The following is a 17379-nucleotide window of genomic DNA, read 5'->3' as shown; positions in this document are numbered from 1 at the left end:
GAGCCCGAAACAGGTCGACAAATTCGTATATTTAAAAAATCGTATAATTAGGTTTTGTGTCCTGCATCGCGTCGCGTTTTATGTGTGTGATATAGTTTTTACGTTAGCAAAATCTCAAAAAAAATGAGTGCAGCAGTTCTCATGCCTTTTTTGAAAGTAAGTTGCATCATTATTAGATATTGAGGTGTTTTTTGTTTTTGTTTTTTCATGTTTTTGACCTCAAGCTTATGACCAAAAAAATATGCCCTGCTCGTTGATTTGTAGCGACTACAAGCATTAAGCCGTGTAATCCACATGAACAACTAAACTATCGAACTACTGTTAGAGCAAAATGAAAGAACTATATAAATGGCATTTCAATTGAAGAGGTTAAAGATAATCAGTAAAATGATAACGAGGTTTGTATTCATTCTTTTTTGCTGGAATGGATTATTCTATTTTTAAACCATGGGGGCTGGTTAATACCGTCAATTACTAATTGATAAAAAGCTGGCATTATTTGAAGGTTACTTTCTTTGTGATTCATTTTTCCTGTAGAAGTCACAATACTAACATGAAACTAATACTCGCGTTGGTTCTGATAGTCTCGCATTTCGATATACTGACCATGGACATGAACCAAAAAGTAACGTCTCACTTGATCGCTGAAATAATCGATGAGTACTACGTCCTGCAGCAAACGCCTATCCTAGTTTTGGGAGATACGCATTCAAGTATTTCGGACTTGATTAGCCAGATCATCAGAAATTTCCGTCAGCCTCGAATTGTTCAACTGAACTCGACAATCTACGGTCACGTCTCATGGTTCTACAACGTGTTTGTTTTCCGCAGCTATGAGTACTTGAAAATTTTTGTTCATCAATTGGGCGGCGAGGATTTCGATTTATTCGGTTACTACACGATTGTGATCAACGAGGTCAACGAGGAACAGATCTTCAATGTATTCAACACCTTCTGGAAGCTCAAAATCCTTCGTGTCGTGTTAACTGCAGTCAACGGTGATGAACCACAACTGTATTACTATACTCCGTTTTCCGACGGCAAATGTGACGAACCTACGATTCATCTTGCGAAAAACAGCATACCAGAACAATTGTTCATGCACGACCTGAATGATTTCCAAAACTGCCCACTTCGACTTAGCACCTTCGAAATGCCACCTTTCATACGATTCGGACCATCGGTATCCAATCGTTCCCGAACAGTCAGTGGCTTCGAAGGAGATTTGGTCAATACTCTTACCACGCAGTTGAACTTCCGGCTGGAAATCGTCACTCCACCGGACAACGCTGACTGGGGTGAAGTTCGGCGCCACAACAGCACTGGGATGATGGGTGCACTTCAAAATGGCCATGCCGACTTCGGCATTGGCTGCCTCGGCATCATACCACAGCGTAACGAAATTCTTCAGCATGGTAGACCGCACTACACTTCCCGGATATTGTTCGCCGTTCCGGAAGGGATCCCCCTGTCCGCTTTCGAGAAGCTGTTCAGGCCGTTCAGAAGCGCGATTTGGTTCACATCGTTGATCATCACAAGTCTGTTTGCCGTTTTTGTGCTAATCCTGAAATTCACTCCTAAGATCGTAAGAGATTTCATCTACGGAGGACAAAACCATACGCCGTTTCTTAACTACTTCAACGTGTATTTCACCGGAGTGATCAATCGCTTGCCACAGCGCAACTTTGCTCGCACTTTACTACTGCTGTGGATCGTGCATTGTTTCATAATTCGTAGCCTTTATCAAGGTTCTCTGTTCAAGTACCTCCAAGCCGATTCCAAACACAAAGCAGTGGAAACTATGCATGAGATCGAACAATCCAAGTTGTATTACTACATATTCAAAATTTCCGAACGTTTCTTTCAGAACAATCCTCGTGTGCTGGGTCGGGTTCGCTATTTGAAACCCGGCAACAATACTCTCAACGTCCGGATAGAAGCATTGGCCACCGGAAAGCTACGAGATGGCGTCCTCTTGGTAACCCTAGAACATCTGGCCTACCACAACACTTACAACCTGGACAAAGGCTTCGTTCGATGTACGCGGGACGCAATTAGTGCCTTTCCCATGGTGATGTACTATCCCAAGCGGACATTTCTGGTGCGAGTCATGAACCGAGTCATCGGCAGCATCGAAACCGCAGGGTTGATGGGCTACTGGATAAGGCGGTACGGGAATTACCAGTTCTTCCCAAGCACGCTGGACAAGGGGAAAGCGAAGCCGCTGAGGAATTATCATTTGATGGGATGTTACCAGAGTATGGCCGTTCTTTGGGCCGCAGCTTGCGCGATTTTCTTACTGGAAGTGGTTTCCGTGAGAGTCGCATGGTTGAGAATTTTTTTGGAGCTCCTTGGAGGTATCTGGGTTAAGATTTGAATACTTTGAAATAGGGAGCACATATTTTGGACACACATAAATATATTCTCACACTCTGGATAAAACATCTTTGTATTATTATGTGAAACGTCACTTCTTGAGGTGCAAATGCAAACCTATGCAAACCTGATCAATCGTCAGCCCTCAAGGTCACTGCTTCTGGGCGTCTAGTCGTCTGAGTGCCAGAAAACATCTGGCTCACAGTGCTGCATTTCGTCAGCATAAAGAAGCAATCTCTCCAGCAAGAGGGATACAAAAAACGCAACCGTAATGAGGTACCCTATTGGAAATTTTTCCAAGATCAAAGAAGAGCAAATGGATGGATTCAACAAGATGGAGTCCACGAAATTATAATTCCATGCTTCCGCGACATTTACTATTATTTACAATTTCTATCTAAACTGCATTTACGCATTAGTTCGAACAAGAGAATCCTCTGGAATTCGGTCATCAATTTTCGTTTCTTCATTTTTACTCCTCACTCACTTTTCGCGAAAACTTGTGGTAAGCGATTTTAATAAATTGTGTTTTGACGGGAGTATTTAATAAAGAACGATTCCACGGAAAAGTGTGATATATAAATATGCGTTAACATAATCAAGATAACGATTCCAGGTACGAAAAATATGCAGCTATTGTAAGTTGGTATGTTGTGGTTAGTATGTGGTATATTTTCATCGTCTTTTGGCTTTGCGCTTGCTTTTCATCGCTTTTGTTTCTTTTTTTCGTTCCAGAGGGCGAGTAAAGGCGCTTGAACCTTGAACTAGACTAAAGACTGTGTCCCATCCCAAGATGTCGAGGACTCATGGAGTGTACATTAATCTTCTTAGCAAAGTCACTCCCAACGATTTATCAATCATCACTTAGTAACGGAACGGTTGGTACGAGATGTCCCCGTTCTATATCTTGAATGTGAAATCAAGTTAAGTATTGATATTCACAGTAAATTTAAATAACGATGTAATCCTGACCAGAATCCGGATGCAATCACGATCTTTTTAAAGATGGAATCCAGACCGGATTACGGATGGAATCTCGACTGGATTCAGGATGAAATCCGGAACGGATTCCGGATGGAATCCCGACCCGATTCCAGATGGAATCCCGACTGGATTGCGGATGGAGTCTCGACCAGATTCCGGAAGAAATCCGGAACGGATACCGGAACGGAACCCCGGCCGAATTCCGGATGCAATCACGATTTTATTCAAGATGAAATCCAAACCAGATTTTATACCATCCGGATTCCGGAAGAAATCCCGACTGGTTTTCGAATGAAATTCCAACCAAGTTCCGGAAGAAATCCCGACCAGATTTCTGATGAAATTCCGACCGGATTCCCGATCGGATTCCGGATGAAATCCCAACTAGATTTTTGATGGAATCCTGACCGGATTCTGGATGGAATGCCAAGTATACTTTGGAAGGCATGAAACTCCGACCGCATTCCGTATGGAGTCCCGACCGAATTCCGGATGGAATTCTGGCGTAAGACGTAAGTCGGCTTCCGGAAGCAATCCCAACTGAGTTCCGGATTTAATCTCAACCGGAATACGCATGAAACCACGAACGGTTTCCGGATATAATCCCGACCGGATTCCGGATAGAATTCCGACCAGATTCCGGAAGAAATCCCAGCTGCATTCCGGATGGACGAACCGACCGACACGACCGAATCCGTAAAGGAATTCCTACCGTATTCCGGATAACGGATGGAATCCCGACCGAATAAAACTCCGACCGGATTCTGGATGAAATTTCGAATGTACTTTTAATGGAATCCCGACCGGATTCCTGATGCAATCACGATCTTATTCAAAAAATAATCCAAACCGTATTCCAGATGGAATACCATCCGGATTCCGGAAGAAATCCCTATCGGATTCCGGACGGAATCCTAACCGGAATCATAATGAAATTCCGACCGGATTCCGGATGGAATCTCGACAGGATTCCAGATGGAATCCAGACCGGATTGCGGGTGGAATCCCGACCAGACTCCGGATTGAATATCGACGGGATTCCGGATGGAATCCTTACCAGATTCTGGATGTCCTGGCCAGATTCGGAATGGAATCCTGACCAGATTCCGGATGGAGTCCCGACTGGATTCCAGATGGAATACCGACTGGATTCCGGATGGAATCCCGACAGGATTCCCGATGGAATCCAGACCGGATTCCGGATGGAATCCATACCGGATTCCGGATGGAATCCCGACCGGACTCCGAATGGAATCTCGACGGGACTCCGGATGGAATCTTGACGGGATTCCGGATGGAATCCTGACTGGAATCCGGATGCAGTCCTGACCGGAATCCTAATGGAATTTCCACCGGTTTCTTGATGGAATGCTGACCGGATTCTGGATGGGATCCTGACCAGATTCCGGATGGAATCCCAATCAGATTCCGGATGGAATCTCGATTGTATTCCGGATAGAATCCGAACCGGATTCCGGAATAAATCTTTACTGGATTTCGGATGGAATCCCATCCGGATTCGGAATAAAACTCCGACCGGATTCTGGATGGAATATCGACTGTACTTTTGATGGAATCCCGACCGGACTCCGGATGTAATCTCGACCAAATTCCGGATGAAATCTTGACCAGATTCCGGATGAAATCCTGACCGGATTCCGGATAGAATCCCAACCAGATTGCGGGTGTAATACCAAAAAGATTCTGGATGGAATCCCAAACGGATTCCGGATGGAATCACAACCGGATTGCGAATGGAATTCCAACCAGATTCTGGATGGAATCCAAACTGGATTTTTGGTGGAACCCCAACCGAATTCCGGATGAAATCCTGACCAGATTCCAAATGGAATCCTGACCAGATTCCGGATGGAATTCTGCCAAGATTCCGGATGAAATCCTGACCAGATTCCCAATGGAATCCTGACCAGATTCCGGATTTATCCTGACCAGATTCCAAATGGAATCCTGACCAGATTCCGGATGGAATTCTGACCAGATTCTGGACGGCATCTTGATCGGATTACAAATGCAATCACGATCTTATTCAAGATTCCGGAAGAAATCTCAACTTGATTCCGGATCTAATACCAATCCGATTCAGGATGGAATTCCAATCGGATTCCGTATGAAATCCGGATTCCAGATCCTGGATGGAATACCGACTGTATTTTGGATGAAATTCCGACCGGATTCCGGATGCAATCACGATTTTATTTAAGATGGAAGCCAAATGGGATGAAATCCCGTCTGCATTCCGGATGAAATCCTTACAGGATTCCGCTTTCCGGATGGAATCCTGACTAGATCCTGGATAGAATACCTGGATAGAATTCCGGATGAAATCCTGACCAGACTCTGGATGGAATCCTGACCAGATGCCCTATGAAATCCTGACCAGATTCCGGATGGAATTCTGACCAGATTTCGGATGGTATCCTGACCAGATTCCGGATGGAATTCTGACCAGATTCCGGATGGAATCCTGACCAGATTCCGGATGGTATCCTGACCAGATTCCAAATGGAATCCTGACCAGATTCCGGATGGAATTCTGCCAAGATTCCGGATGAAATCCTGACCAGATTCCGGATGGTATCCTGACCCAATTCCGAAAGGAATTTGGACCAGATTCCGGATGGAATCCCAATCGGATTCCGGATGGAATCTCGATTGTATTCCGGATAGAATCCGAACCGGATTCCGGAATAAATCCCTACTGGATTTCGGATGGAATCCCATCCGGATTCAGAATAAAACTCCGACCGGATTCTGGATGAAATATCGACTGTACTTTTGATGGAATCCCGACCGGATTCCTGATGCAATCACGATCTTATTCAAAAAGGAATCCAAACCGGATTCCAGATGGAATACCATTCGGATTCGGGAAGAAATCCCGACTGGATTCCGGACGGAATCCCAACCGGATTCAAAATGAAAATCCGACCGCATTCCGGATGAAATCCCAACTGAATTCCAACTGATGCGATTACGATCTTATTCAAAATGCATCCAAACCGGATTCAGAATTAAATTTTGACCGGATTCCGGATGAAATCCCGGCTGAATTCCAGATGGAATCCCGACTGGATTCCGGATGGAGTCCCGACTGGATTCCCGACTGGATTCCCGATGGAATAACGACCGGATTCCGGATGGAATCCCGACAGGATTCCGGATGGGATCCAGACCGGATTCCCGATAGAATCCCGACCGGACTCCAGATGGAATCTCGACGGGATTCCGGATGGAATCTTGACCTGAATCCGGATGGAATCCCGACCAGCTTCCGGATGAAATCCCGACCGGCTTCCAGATGGAATCCCAACCAGATTGCGGGTGGAATCCCAACCAGATTCTGAATGGAATCTCAACCGGGAAATTGAATCCAACCCGGATTGCGAATGGAATTCCTACCAGATTCTGGATGGAATCCCAACCGGATTTCGGGTAGAATTCCAACCGAATTCCGGATGAATTCCCAACCGGATTCGGATGAAATTCCAACCGAATTCCGGATGGAATCCCCACCGGATTCCGGATGGAATCTCCACCGGTTTCTGAATGCTGTTCGGATTCTGGATGGGATCCTGACCAGATTCCAGATGGAATCCTGATCAGATTCCGGATGGTATCCTGACCAGATTCCGGATGGAATCCTGACCAGATTCCGGATGAAATCCTGACCAGATTCCGGATGGAATCCTGACCAGATTCCGGATGGTATCCTGACCAGATTCCAAATGGAATCCTGACCAGATTCCGGATGGAATTCTGACCAGATTCCGGATGAAATCCTGACCAGACGCCCTATGGAATCCTGACCAGATTCCGGATGGAATCCTGACCAGACTCCGGATGGTATCCTGACCAGATTCCCAATGGAATTATGACCAGATTCCGGATGGTATCCTGACCAAATTCCGAAAGGAATTTGGACCAGATTCCGGATGGAATCCTAATCGATTTCCGGAAGGAATCTCAATTGGATTCCGGATAGAATCCGAACCGGATTCTGGATGAAATATCGACTCTACTTTTGATTAAATCCCAACCGGATTCCTGATGCAATCACGTTCTTATTCAAAAAGGAATCCAAACCGGATTCCAGATGGAATACCATTCGGATTCCGGAAGAAATCCCGACTGGATTCCGGACGGAATCCCAACCGGATTCAAAATGAAATTCCGACCGGATTCCAGATGAAATCCCAACTGAATTCCGGATGGAATGCCGACCGGATTCCGGATGGAGTCCCACCTGGATTCCAGATGTAATACCGACCGGATTCCGGATGATTTTCAGACAGGATTTCCGATGGAATCTCGACCGGATTCTAGATGGAATCCCGACCGGATTCCGAATGGAATCTTGACCGGATTCCGAATGGAATCTTGACCGGATTTCGGATGGACTATTGACCGGATTCCGGATGGAATACCGACCAGATTCCTGGTGGAATCCCGATTAGATTCCGGATGGAATCCCGAACAGATTTCGGATGGAATCCCGACCAGATTTCGGATAGAATCCCGACCAGATTGCGGATGAAATCTTGACAGAAATTCGGAGACGGAATCTTGACCGGATTCCGTATGGAATCTCCACCGGTTATTTGATGGAATGCTGACCGGATTCTGGATGGAATACCGACTGTACCGGATTCTGGATGCGATCTTGATCGGATTGAAGATGAAATCCGGACTGGATTTCGGATCGATCCCGGATGTATTCTTAACCGGATTTCGGATGGAATCCCAACCGTATTCCGGAAGGAATATCGACCGGGCTCCGGATGGAATTCCGACCAGATTTCGAACGGAATTCCGAAAGGATTGAGATTTGATTCGAACACCAATGCAAAAATCACCCACACGACTTGGAAAGTTTTACAATATGTGAGAAAATGATTGCGGTGACTTCCTATTAGAGTAACTGCAAAATGGGCATGACGTCTTTCATAAGATGCCTATTGATTTCCTCCAAATCAGGTTCCAGGTTAGGAATCTAGAATATTCATAATTTTTGTCTTATGTATTTCGCATGTTCGTTTGCCTGAATTCATAGAAGTTGTGAAGAGTTTTCCTCTGGAATTCCGAAAATACTCGTTGGATGTTCAGAATTTATAAAATGGGAATGTTTGCTCTTTTTAGTAAATGCAGATGTTTACGCACATAGAACGAACTGCCACTTAATCAACCCGGTCGAAGGTGCGCGGTGATATACACAATACGGAATACACTTGGTTTAGTCACAATCATCAAATATTTTGTAGGAATGTAACCGATCGCGGCGAAGGTTTTTTGCTAACTATCAGCTGTTTGCTGCTCTGCTGCCTCTACGCAGTAGAAGTGGTGTTGAACAAAGCAACAGACGATCGTGAGGCGATCGGCACCTACCTAGCAATAGAGCGGCTAAGGCGACCGACGGAGGTAAACTACGAGAGTGAGTGACCACACGCTGGGGTGGTTCTCGCAACATAATATAATATAATTGACTTTTGGCACAATCATAGCCGGTCGCCTTGAAACCTATGGATTTCAATTACTAACTAAACTAATTAGCTCGGGTTTAAAATTTCAAATTTTCACACTATTTTTTCAATTTGTACTTCGTTGACGAATGTTGACCATTGATACCGTTGTCTTTCAATGGTGGCGCTGGTGCTCTTCGATGAATGATACGTTGAGGGATGATCAGTTAAACTACGGTGGATGCCTTGCTCTTCGAACGCTGGACTGTGTTTCAGAGTGATTCACTGTTTCTTCGGGAATGCCGTCAACAAAACGGCTGGCTGAAATAGTTTTTGGCACGATGGTTCTTGCTTGTGGTACATCGGCGACTTGATTGTTGACGGTGAAACGGATGACGGTAGTACTTCTTCGGGGGTGTGGTCGATTGCCTCGTGGATACGGACGATGGGCATCGATCGCTGGTGGGAGGTCCTCTTGGTTGTCTGCGGTTGTCCTCGACGACGACGACGGAAAGGCATCAAACGTTGCTGAAAATGAGAGGGTGCTTTTTCACTTGGATTTATGTACAATACAACAACTTGCTTAGAGTGGAGGCCCTCGTGACCTCCGCGGCCGCTACCAGCGGCGGTGACGATGTCCAACGGATGGGAAGGATTGAAAATTGACCAAATCGTTATCACGTTACCAAAGTCAAATCCTGACGGTTGCGGTAAGCTCATACCGCGCCATGGAGCTGATCCGGTTGCTACAGAGTTGTCGATGAGTTGGCCAAACTTCGATAAGGACTGCAACTTCTGGACCAGTAATTGATGTCAGGATACACCTCGGCGAAATGTGACGAATTAGCCATGCAACAAAATAGAGCCGGGGACTCAAACGGATAACTCTAACTAGCGTTAGATGGACAGGACTGCTTGAGGGCGTTCACAACTACCATCATAAACATGCGTTTGTAACTCGGACTGGGGGTTCATGGAAAGAGTCTTGGACTGTTGGAGTTGGTTCCGAACGATGGACTGTCCCGGGGACCCGGGTCCGGTAGAACAGCGGCTATGGGGTATACACATGCCAATAACTTTTTGAAATACTGATAAAAAACAAAACTTACTGGAGTGCGGAGGTCACAAGGACCTCCGCGGGTGCCGAAGCACCACCGGTGGAGGCGAGTTATGCCTCTTCGCTGGTTGAGTTTGCGTTGTCCCGTATAGGGAGTACGCAAATCTTCGAGATTGTTCTTCGGAAGACCCCATTCGTAGTGCGCACGTCTACTACACGGATGTTATCGTCTGAGCCACGGAAAATGGCAGTCACACAACCCAAATTCCATTCCAGCGGCGGAAGCTGCTCGTCCATCAGCAGCACCATAGTGCCGACAGAAATGTTGTCCCGTTGGCGTGTCCACTTTGTGCGGTTGTGCAGGTCGGAAAGGTACAATGTGGTCAACGTTTTCCACAGCTTCTGGGAAAAGTCGTGCGCCCTTTGCCAGACGGAGATACGGTTGGTTGGAATATTGTCCAGATCGGGTTCAATGGTGGCTGTTAGTGGACGCTGTATCAGAAATGCCCAGGTGTGAGCGCTTCGAAATCTCCAGGATCGTTACTGAGCGGGGTAAGGGGTCTGGAGTTTAAAACAGCTTCAATCTGCGTGAGCACGGTTTGCATTTCATCGTACAACAGCGTCCGGGTTCCGATGATCTTCTTGAATGCGTTCTTGAAGCACTTCATGGCGGCTTCCCAGAGACCACCAAAATTTGGCGACCTTGCTGGGATGAACTTAAATTCGATCCCTTCAAGCTACGGCGTTCTGGAATTGCTGCTGCTCGAACAAGTTCAACAGCTGTACAAGTTCCCGCTTTGGTCCAACGAAATTCGTGACATTGTCACACATTATAAGGACCGGTTGTCCTCGACGGGCGGTGAAGCGTTTAAGTGCTCCCAAAAACGCCTCCGTTGTGAGATCGGAGACTAGTTCAACATGAACTGCCTTCGTTACAAGGCAGACGAATACCGCAACGAAGCATTTAACTGGAGCACTTCGGCGATGAGGGTAGGAAACTTGAAACGGACCGCAGTAATCCACACCGACCTTCAGGAATGGCGGTGCCGGTGTTACCCTTTCTGGTGGCAGTTCGGCCTTCAGTTGTCCCAAACATGTTGGTCTGACTCGGAAGCAGGTGACGCATTCGTGGAGAACTTTACGCACCAAGTTTCTGATGTTGGGGCTCCAGAATCTTTCTCTGGCGCTTGCGATGACGACTTGTTGTCCGGAGTGAAGCAATTTCACGTGGTAATGGCGGATTACCAACGTGGCGAGAGGATGACGTGGATCAATAATCATTGGATGCTTCCGGTTTTGCGAAACAGTTGCATTCCGGAGCCGGCCGCCAACGCGAAGTATACCATCTCGTAGTATGGGGTGGAGTGATGCTATTCTAGAGGAGTCTTTCACCTGATCCTCCCGGGACAGACTTGCAATCTCCTGGGGAAAGCATTCTTCTTGGGAGAGGTGAACCAGTTGCAGTAGAGCATCCTCGTATTCTTGCGTGCTAATGTGGCCGAGTTTTCTGGAAGTTCGGTGCGTTCTTTGCGAGTTGTGACGGAAACGACGTAATAAAGCCACCAGTCGAACGAGAGAAAATAGTGTCGAACGTAGCGAGAATATTTCGTTTGGTGTAGTGACTTGCAGTGGCAGGGCTACGGATTTCCGTTCTTCAAGAGAGGCTGGATCAAACTGTTCAACGCTGACATTTGGAGTTGCAGGCCAGAAGCTTTGACCTTGGTGCAACCAAACAGGTCCGTTGAACCAGAGTGCACATAACATATGTGTAACTCGGGTAGCAGCAGGGGGCAGCAGGGACAGCAGGGACAGCATGATGTCCAAGGGCTTGACGACCCCTCCCCAGCTGTCTGCGAGTCAGGGAGAACTGCCTAGGGCGTGGTGGGATTTAGCAGTGGGCTCTGCTAAAATCCCTCCCAAAACACCACAAGTGCCCGTAAGCGGACTCTATCAAAGCGACTGTGTGCCGCTTCATAAGCACAAGCCCAGGGAGGAGTGCCAACTGGCATGTGGAGTGTCCCTACTTCGGTAGGGTAGTGCGTGAGCTGCTTCGGCAGGGAGTGAGTGATCTGTTTGTGCTGAGGCAGGAGTGTCATAGCGAGTCGCCGCCGCTATGGCAGCCTCGAAGCGCAGCAGAAGTCTGAGTATGGACTGCACATGCTAAGGTAAGAGTGTCGTAGCGTTGCTACCGCTATCGACACCTCGAGGCATGGCAGTGGAGTGTTAGAATAAGTTGTGGAGTGTACCTACTTCGGTAGGGTAGCGCGTGAGCTGCTTCGGCAGGGAGTGAGTGATCTGGTTGTGCTGAGGCAGGAGTGTCATAGCGTGTCTCCGCCGCTATTGTCACCTCAAAGCGCAGCAGAAGTCTGAGTATGGACTGCACATGCTGAGGCAGGAGTCGAGGTATCCCATCGACACCTCGAGGCATTGCAGTGGAGTGTTAGAGTGAGCACCTGAAAAGGGTCACATGGAGCGAATGGTCTTTGGAGAAGCTGCTTCGGCGGCAGGGTAGCAGTGGGTTGTACCCACACACCTACAGTTGTGCACATGTGGTGCATGGGGAGTGTCCCTGCTTCGGCAGGGTAGCGTATGGTCTGCTTCGGCAGTGGTGTGATTGATCTGCTCGTGCTGAGGCAGAGTGTCGTAGCGCAATATCTGTAGGCCCAGGCAGTTACCGCTATTGACACCTCGAGGCATGGCAGCGGAGCGTCCGGGAGAGCATCCAAGTAAGACTCAAATGGAGTGAATGGGGTGCGAGTCAGTCTCGCGTGGGACGAGTGCCTGTGTGAGCGATAATGAGTGAGTACGCTTAGTACTGCCGTCCCCCCAGAAGTAGTACTGCGAGGTAGTTCCTGGGGGAAACGATGGTGGAGCCCAAGGGAGTTTAGTCGGTATTACCGGTATGGTCGAGTCCGACACTCCAGTACACTTCCGTGTGGTAGTTTGGCAACTACAATGCACGTGTACTGGGTTAGTGTGTAAATGCATTCTCCCTTGTAAAAAAAAAAAAAAAAAAAAAAAAAAAAAAACTCGGGTAGCAAAAGTTGTACCCTTATAACACTTTTTATTTGTTATACGGAACATCGAAACGTCAGAAGATAGTATAACAGTATTTGATCTAACAAGGGGTCACGCGACTTATATTGTATATCTGAATACGATTCGCGTTGGAATTATACAAAAGATTTTTCCTAGTGGCGTTGGGTGCTTAGGAGCTGAAATTTTTTTTATAATTAATTGGAGATTGGGGTAAACAATATTAAAGTAGAAAAGAAAGGAGTTTAGGGTATGTAACTGATTTAATTATTTATATTGATTCGACAAACTCGAACAAAATCCATTCGAACGCCACGCACGGGCTCTTAACCAGTAAACGGTGAATTTGTTTGATGTTTGGTTGAAATATTATGCAAGGTTAAAATACTTCAAACTTCCATTTACTTCCGCTATATTCACTTCTAAATGGAAGTTTGGAAGAATGGAAGTTTGAAGTATTTTAACCTTGTAACATTTTCTCCTAAGACGCTCAATATTAATTATTTCATGAAATATTATGTATCAAATGCTCATTCATTGCTATGAGCATATTTATTATCCGCATTTCTTCCAGTGGTGTGGCAGCGCACCCGAATTTGACTTTTTTCTAACATGCATGTAACCGACTTTTTGTCTTTCAAAAGTCTTCTACACTATGCTTCCTTAAACTATCAATAACAACAAGTAGAGTTTCTTTTATCGGATTATTTTGAAGAAATATTGATTTTTAAAAAGGTGATGCATCACCTGGATTTTCCCTCAGTTAAATGTTCAATGCACAGTTTTGGTGTTTTCTGTTTCATTTTTACATGTCGTTGAAATTGCTCTACTTTTGGTATAGAGTATTCGGAGTACTATCAACCCAAAAGCAATGTTCTAATAATGTAAAGAATGCCATGAAAAGAGATGACATCAATATCGTACACCGTAATAACCTATTCAAATTACGTGCTTCATGGCATGATAAAGATAATTTGAGTTCAATGTTGAATCATCACATTTTCATTTAATATGATATCCAAATTGGAATCACCTCACAGTTGCGATGCTCTCCTGCATTATGATAAGCGAGTTTGCTTTCATACGATTGATAATTTATAATGTTGCTTCTAATCTATCTATTTTGACAAACATTGGTGTATCCCTCGTCATTCTTTCGAAAAAACCGAAGACTGCGTATAAGAAGATTCATTCCCAATGTAGAACAGTTCCAAGGAATATACTTTTCAACGCATGTTGAATAAAATCTAGATTTTTACTATGCTGACTCGAAAATATTATATCAATTTTAGAGGAATTTTATTTTCGTATGATAAATGAGTTAAAATGGATAAAAGACGAACAATTCATCAAAAGTCGCCTGAAAATAGAAGTTTACCCTACAAATAAATCAAATTAGATTTCATCAAATATAAAATTGTTTAGTAACAGCATAGGAGAGACCTTCTTTTGGATGCAATCCGTCATTTTTAAAAACAATGTAAAAAATTGATGATAGAAAAATAAATATCATTATACTTTGGCTACAGATCTTGCTCTTTGTAGTCTTGGAAAAAAGTGTTATAATTTTCTGATCATATGGTATTTGTTTACACTTGAAAATGACAGAACGATGTTCCCGTTCCCAATTATAACAGTTTCGGCTCATTGAAAGGGGGTCAACTTTTGGATTGGATTTTGTTCGAAGATCCACTTATGTTATGTGCAGAGTGGTTGATACTCCAGCTGTGTGGCTGATATTCTTCGCGAAAGAACGTCTGCTGGATTTTCAATGCCTGCAACATGATTCCACACGCCGCATTTAATCAGGTGCTGGATCTCGGACACCCTATTCGCCGCAAAGGTTTGCCATCGCGATGGTGCCGATGCAATCCAGAATTTGACGATATTGGAATCGGCCCAGAAGTACGATGGAATTAACAGTGAGGTAGCTTGACTAACTTTCTCGTACACATGACTGAGAAGCAGGGCGGATGACAGCTCAAGACGGGGCGTAGTTTGCATACGTTTATTCTTCTTCAGGTCCTCTAGTGGCGCTACTCGTGACTTGGCCATCATTAGTTGGACACGCACAGAACCGTCCGTGTAAGTACTACGAAGATACAAACAAGCGCCGTATGCGCTATCCGAAGCGTCGCAGAATCCGTGCCATTCGGTTGCGACACACTCTTGGGTATACCCAACCCATCGTGGAATGCTAATGGATTCCAGAGAACTAAGATTCCGTCGGTAGTCCAACCAAAACGCCTGAAGGTTTTCTGGGAGCGGGTCATCCCAGTTTAGTTCCAGCTTCCACAGTGTCTGGATAAAGATTTTAGCTTCGGCGACGACTGGCCCTATCAGACCCAATGGATCGAAGAGCTTGGACGCGTCGGAAATCACAACTCGTTTTCTAACCACCGACGTTGTATTCCACTCGGCCATGGTGAAACGTAAGGTGTCGGTTCTGGTGCACCAGACGAGATCCTACGTTTTCACGGTTGAAATTGAAGGCAAAGAATCCATTTCAAATTCCGCTCGATGATCACAACGATCAGGCTGCAACTCCCTTAGCACCTCTTCACAGTTGGAGTTCCACTTGCGGAGTGTGAATCCAGCGTAGTCTGTGAGGGCGATTGTGTCTTTCGACCAGCCGTTTACCTTCTTTGGGGTTGTCGACGCCAGTGATAATATCGTCGACGTAAAAATCTTTCCGCAGCACCTTTGCTACGCTTGAATGTGTAGCTTCTCCGTCTTCTGCTAGCTGAACCATACAACGTGTAGCTAGAAAAGGAGCGGAAGCGGTGCCGTACGTAACGGTCGTGAGCTGAAACACTTCGATAGGTTTGTCGGTGTCGTTCCTCCACAAAATCAGCTGCAATTTTTGATCACGTGGGCACATCTTGATCATCCGATACATTTTTGTAACATCGGCCACAATGCCGATCCGGTGCAGACGAAATTGAGCATGAATCGAGATTAGGTCGTCCTGGACCACAGGGCCAATCATTAGTCCGTCGTTGAGCGAAAGACCAGACGAAGTTTTGCACGAAGCATCACAACTGACGGCCCGGCGTTTGGTAATGGTTTTCGAACACGGCGTTCCACCTACGCGGTGTTAGCCTTGCAGAACCGATTTTCTACATCCGTAGTGATGGCCAAATTGGCCTTCTCGCTTCCTTGACTCACTCTCCAACCTTACTTTGCAAGCTTTCTCCGGTTCATTTGGATTGGCGGTTGCCTCATCAGCAGCTTCATCCAGCAACACCTCCACTTTATCACGCACCACAAAAACTCAGACACACAATTTTCCAACAGCTGCAAACGAACTTCAAATTCTTTTTTGTCTCGTTCTTCGTCAAAGTCTTGCACGAACTTCTCCACCAGCACTAAACTGTTCAGAAGGCGCTTCTCCTTCTTAAGCAAACTTCTTAACTTAAGAATCTTAAGTCTTTGGGCATGATTGTCACTTAGTCACTCGCTAGTCACCCCGAAATCACTGTACAAAGTCTGCACTTAGAAGTTCGTTTGCACTGGGAACACTACACTGCACTATTCTATCTCCTCCGGCTGCACACTGCACTGATGACAACAAATCGACAGTATGTTCCACGAGCCGCGAGACGAACTAACCACCCAAATTGACAACAGCGAAAGGGATTTCAGCCAACGGAAATCGCGCCAACCAGGTTTCAGCGGAATCCAAGACCAACCATCAACGAAAGAACCACAGGGACCTGCTTCACTTCTATCAAAAACACAATTTCGCATGCAAAATTAGGTTTATTTTAATCGTCGCACAGTGTATTATTTCCAACCTACACTGAAAACCAAAACTACCCAAAAGTGGGTTGTTTGCACTCAAAACCGTGGTTTGGGCCAATAACCCAAATTTGAGTTAAATGACTTTTCTGGCACTAGGTAGTTTGCCTTTAATCCCATGTAAACAATTTACCCAAAGCTGAGTTTAATTTATCCAAAGCGGACCTTAATCAACCCAAGATTGAGAATATTGAATTTCCTCAAATTTGGGTTATTGGGCTGAGCAACCTCGGTGAGGTGTTTGCATCTTGCTCTAGTTTTGATAGCAATCATGGGAAAGAAAGGAAAACTACCCAAATTTGGGTAAATTTTTCTGCGATATTCTCAATAGTGCGTATATTGAACTCAAAGTTTGGGTTGATTTATCTGTCCGTGGACAGTCTAATGGCTCCCGTCATGCATCGCAAAACACAGACCACACATACAACGGAGTACTTCCCTTTATCTGCAGCCACTCCGTAGTCGCCCAAATCGTCTCGCTCGAATGTCGCCGCCAGCTCTACGACGATCTGCCAACTGCCACCGATTTCCGCAGTCTAGAAAACTAATCGATCCGGCTCCAGACACTTAATCCTCCTTAGGACAACAAATCCACTTGATTAATTGCCGCCCAAGATGGCATCCATAGCGCGTCAACAATCCACTGCC

The 17379-nt window shown here is 45.7% G+C and overlaps 2 protein-coding genes across 2 annotated transcripts; one reads left to right on the top strand and one right to left on the bottom strand.

Annotated features, from left to right (window-relative positions):
- Positions 1 to 553: 553 nt before the first annotated feature.
- On the top strand, positions 554 to 8817 carry LOC134207514 (uncharacterized). The gene is made up of 2 exons (XM_062683220.1): positions 554 to 2328; positions 8640 to 8817. The coding sequence occupies exons 1-2, from the start codon at positions 554 to 556 to the stop codon at positions 8815 to 8817; spliced, it is 1953 nt and encodes a 650-aa protein (XP_062539204.1).
- A 1809-nt stretch (positions 8818 to 10626) lies between these two features.
- Positions 10627 to 11658, bottom strand: LOC134207513 (uncharacterized). The gene has a single exon (XM_062683219.1). The coding sequence runs from the start codon at positions 11656 to 11658 to the stop codon at positions 10627 to 10629; it is 1032 nt and encodes a 343-aa protein (XP_062539203.1).
- Positions 11659 to 17379: the final 5721 nt, after the last annotated feature.

Source organism: Armigeres subalbatus, chromosome 1, assembly GCF_024139115.2.
Source record: "Armigeres subalbatus isolate Guangzhou_Male chromosome 1, GZ_Asu_2, whole genome shotgun sequence".
NCBI lineage: Eukaryota > Metazoa > Arthropoda > Insecta > Diptera > Culicidae > Armigeres > Armigeres subalbatus.
The sequence above is the reverse complement of the archived record's forward strand: the minus strand, read 5'-3'. Positions and strand labels throughout refer to the sequence as shown.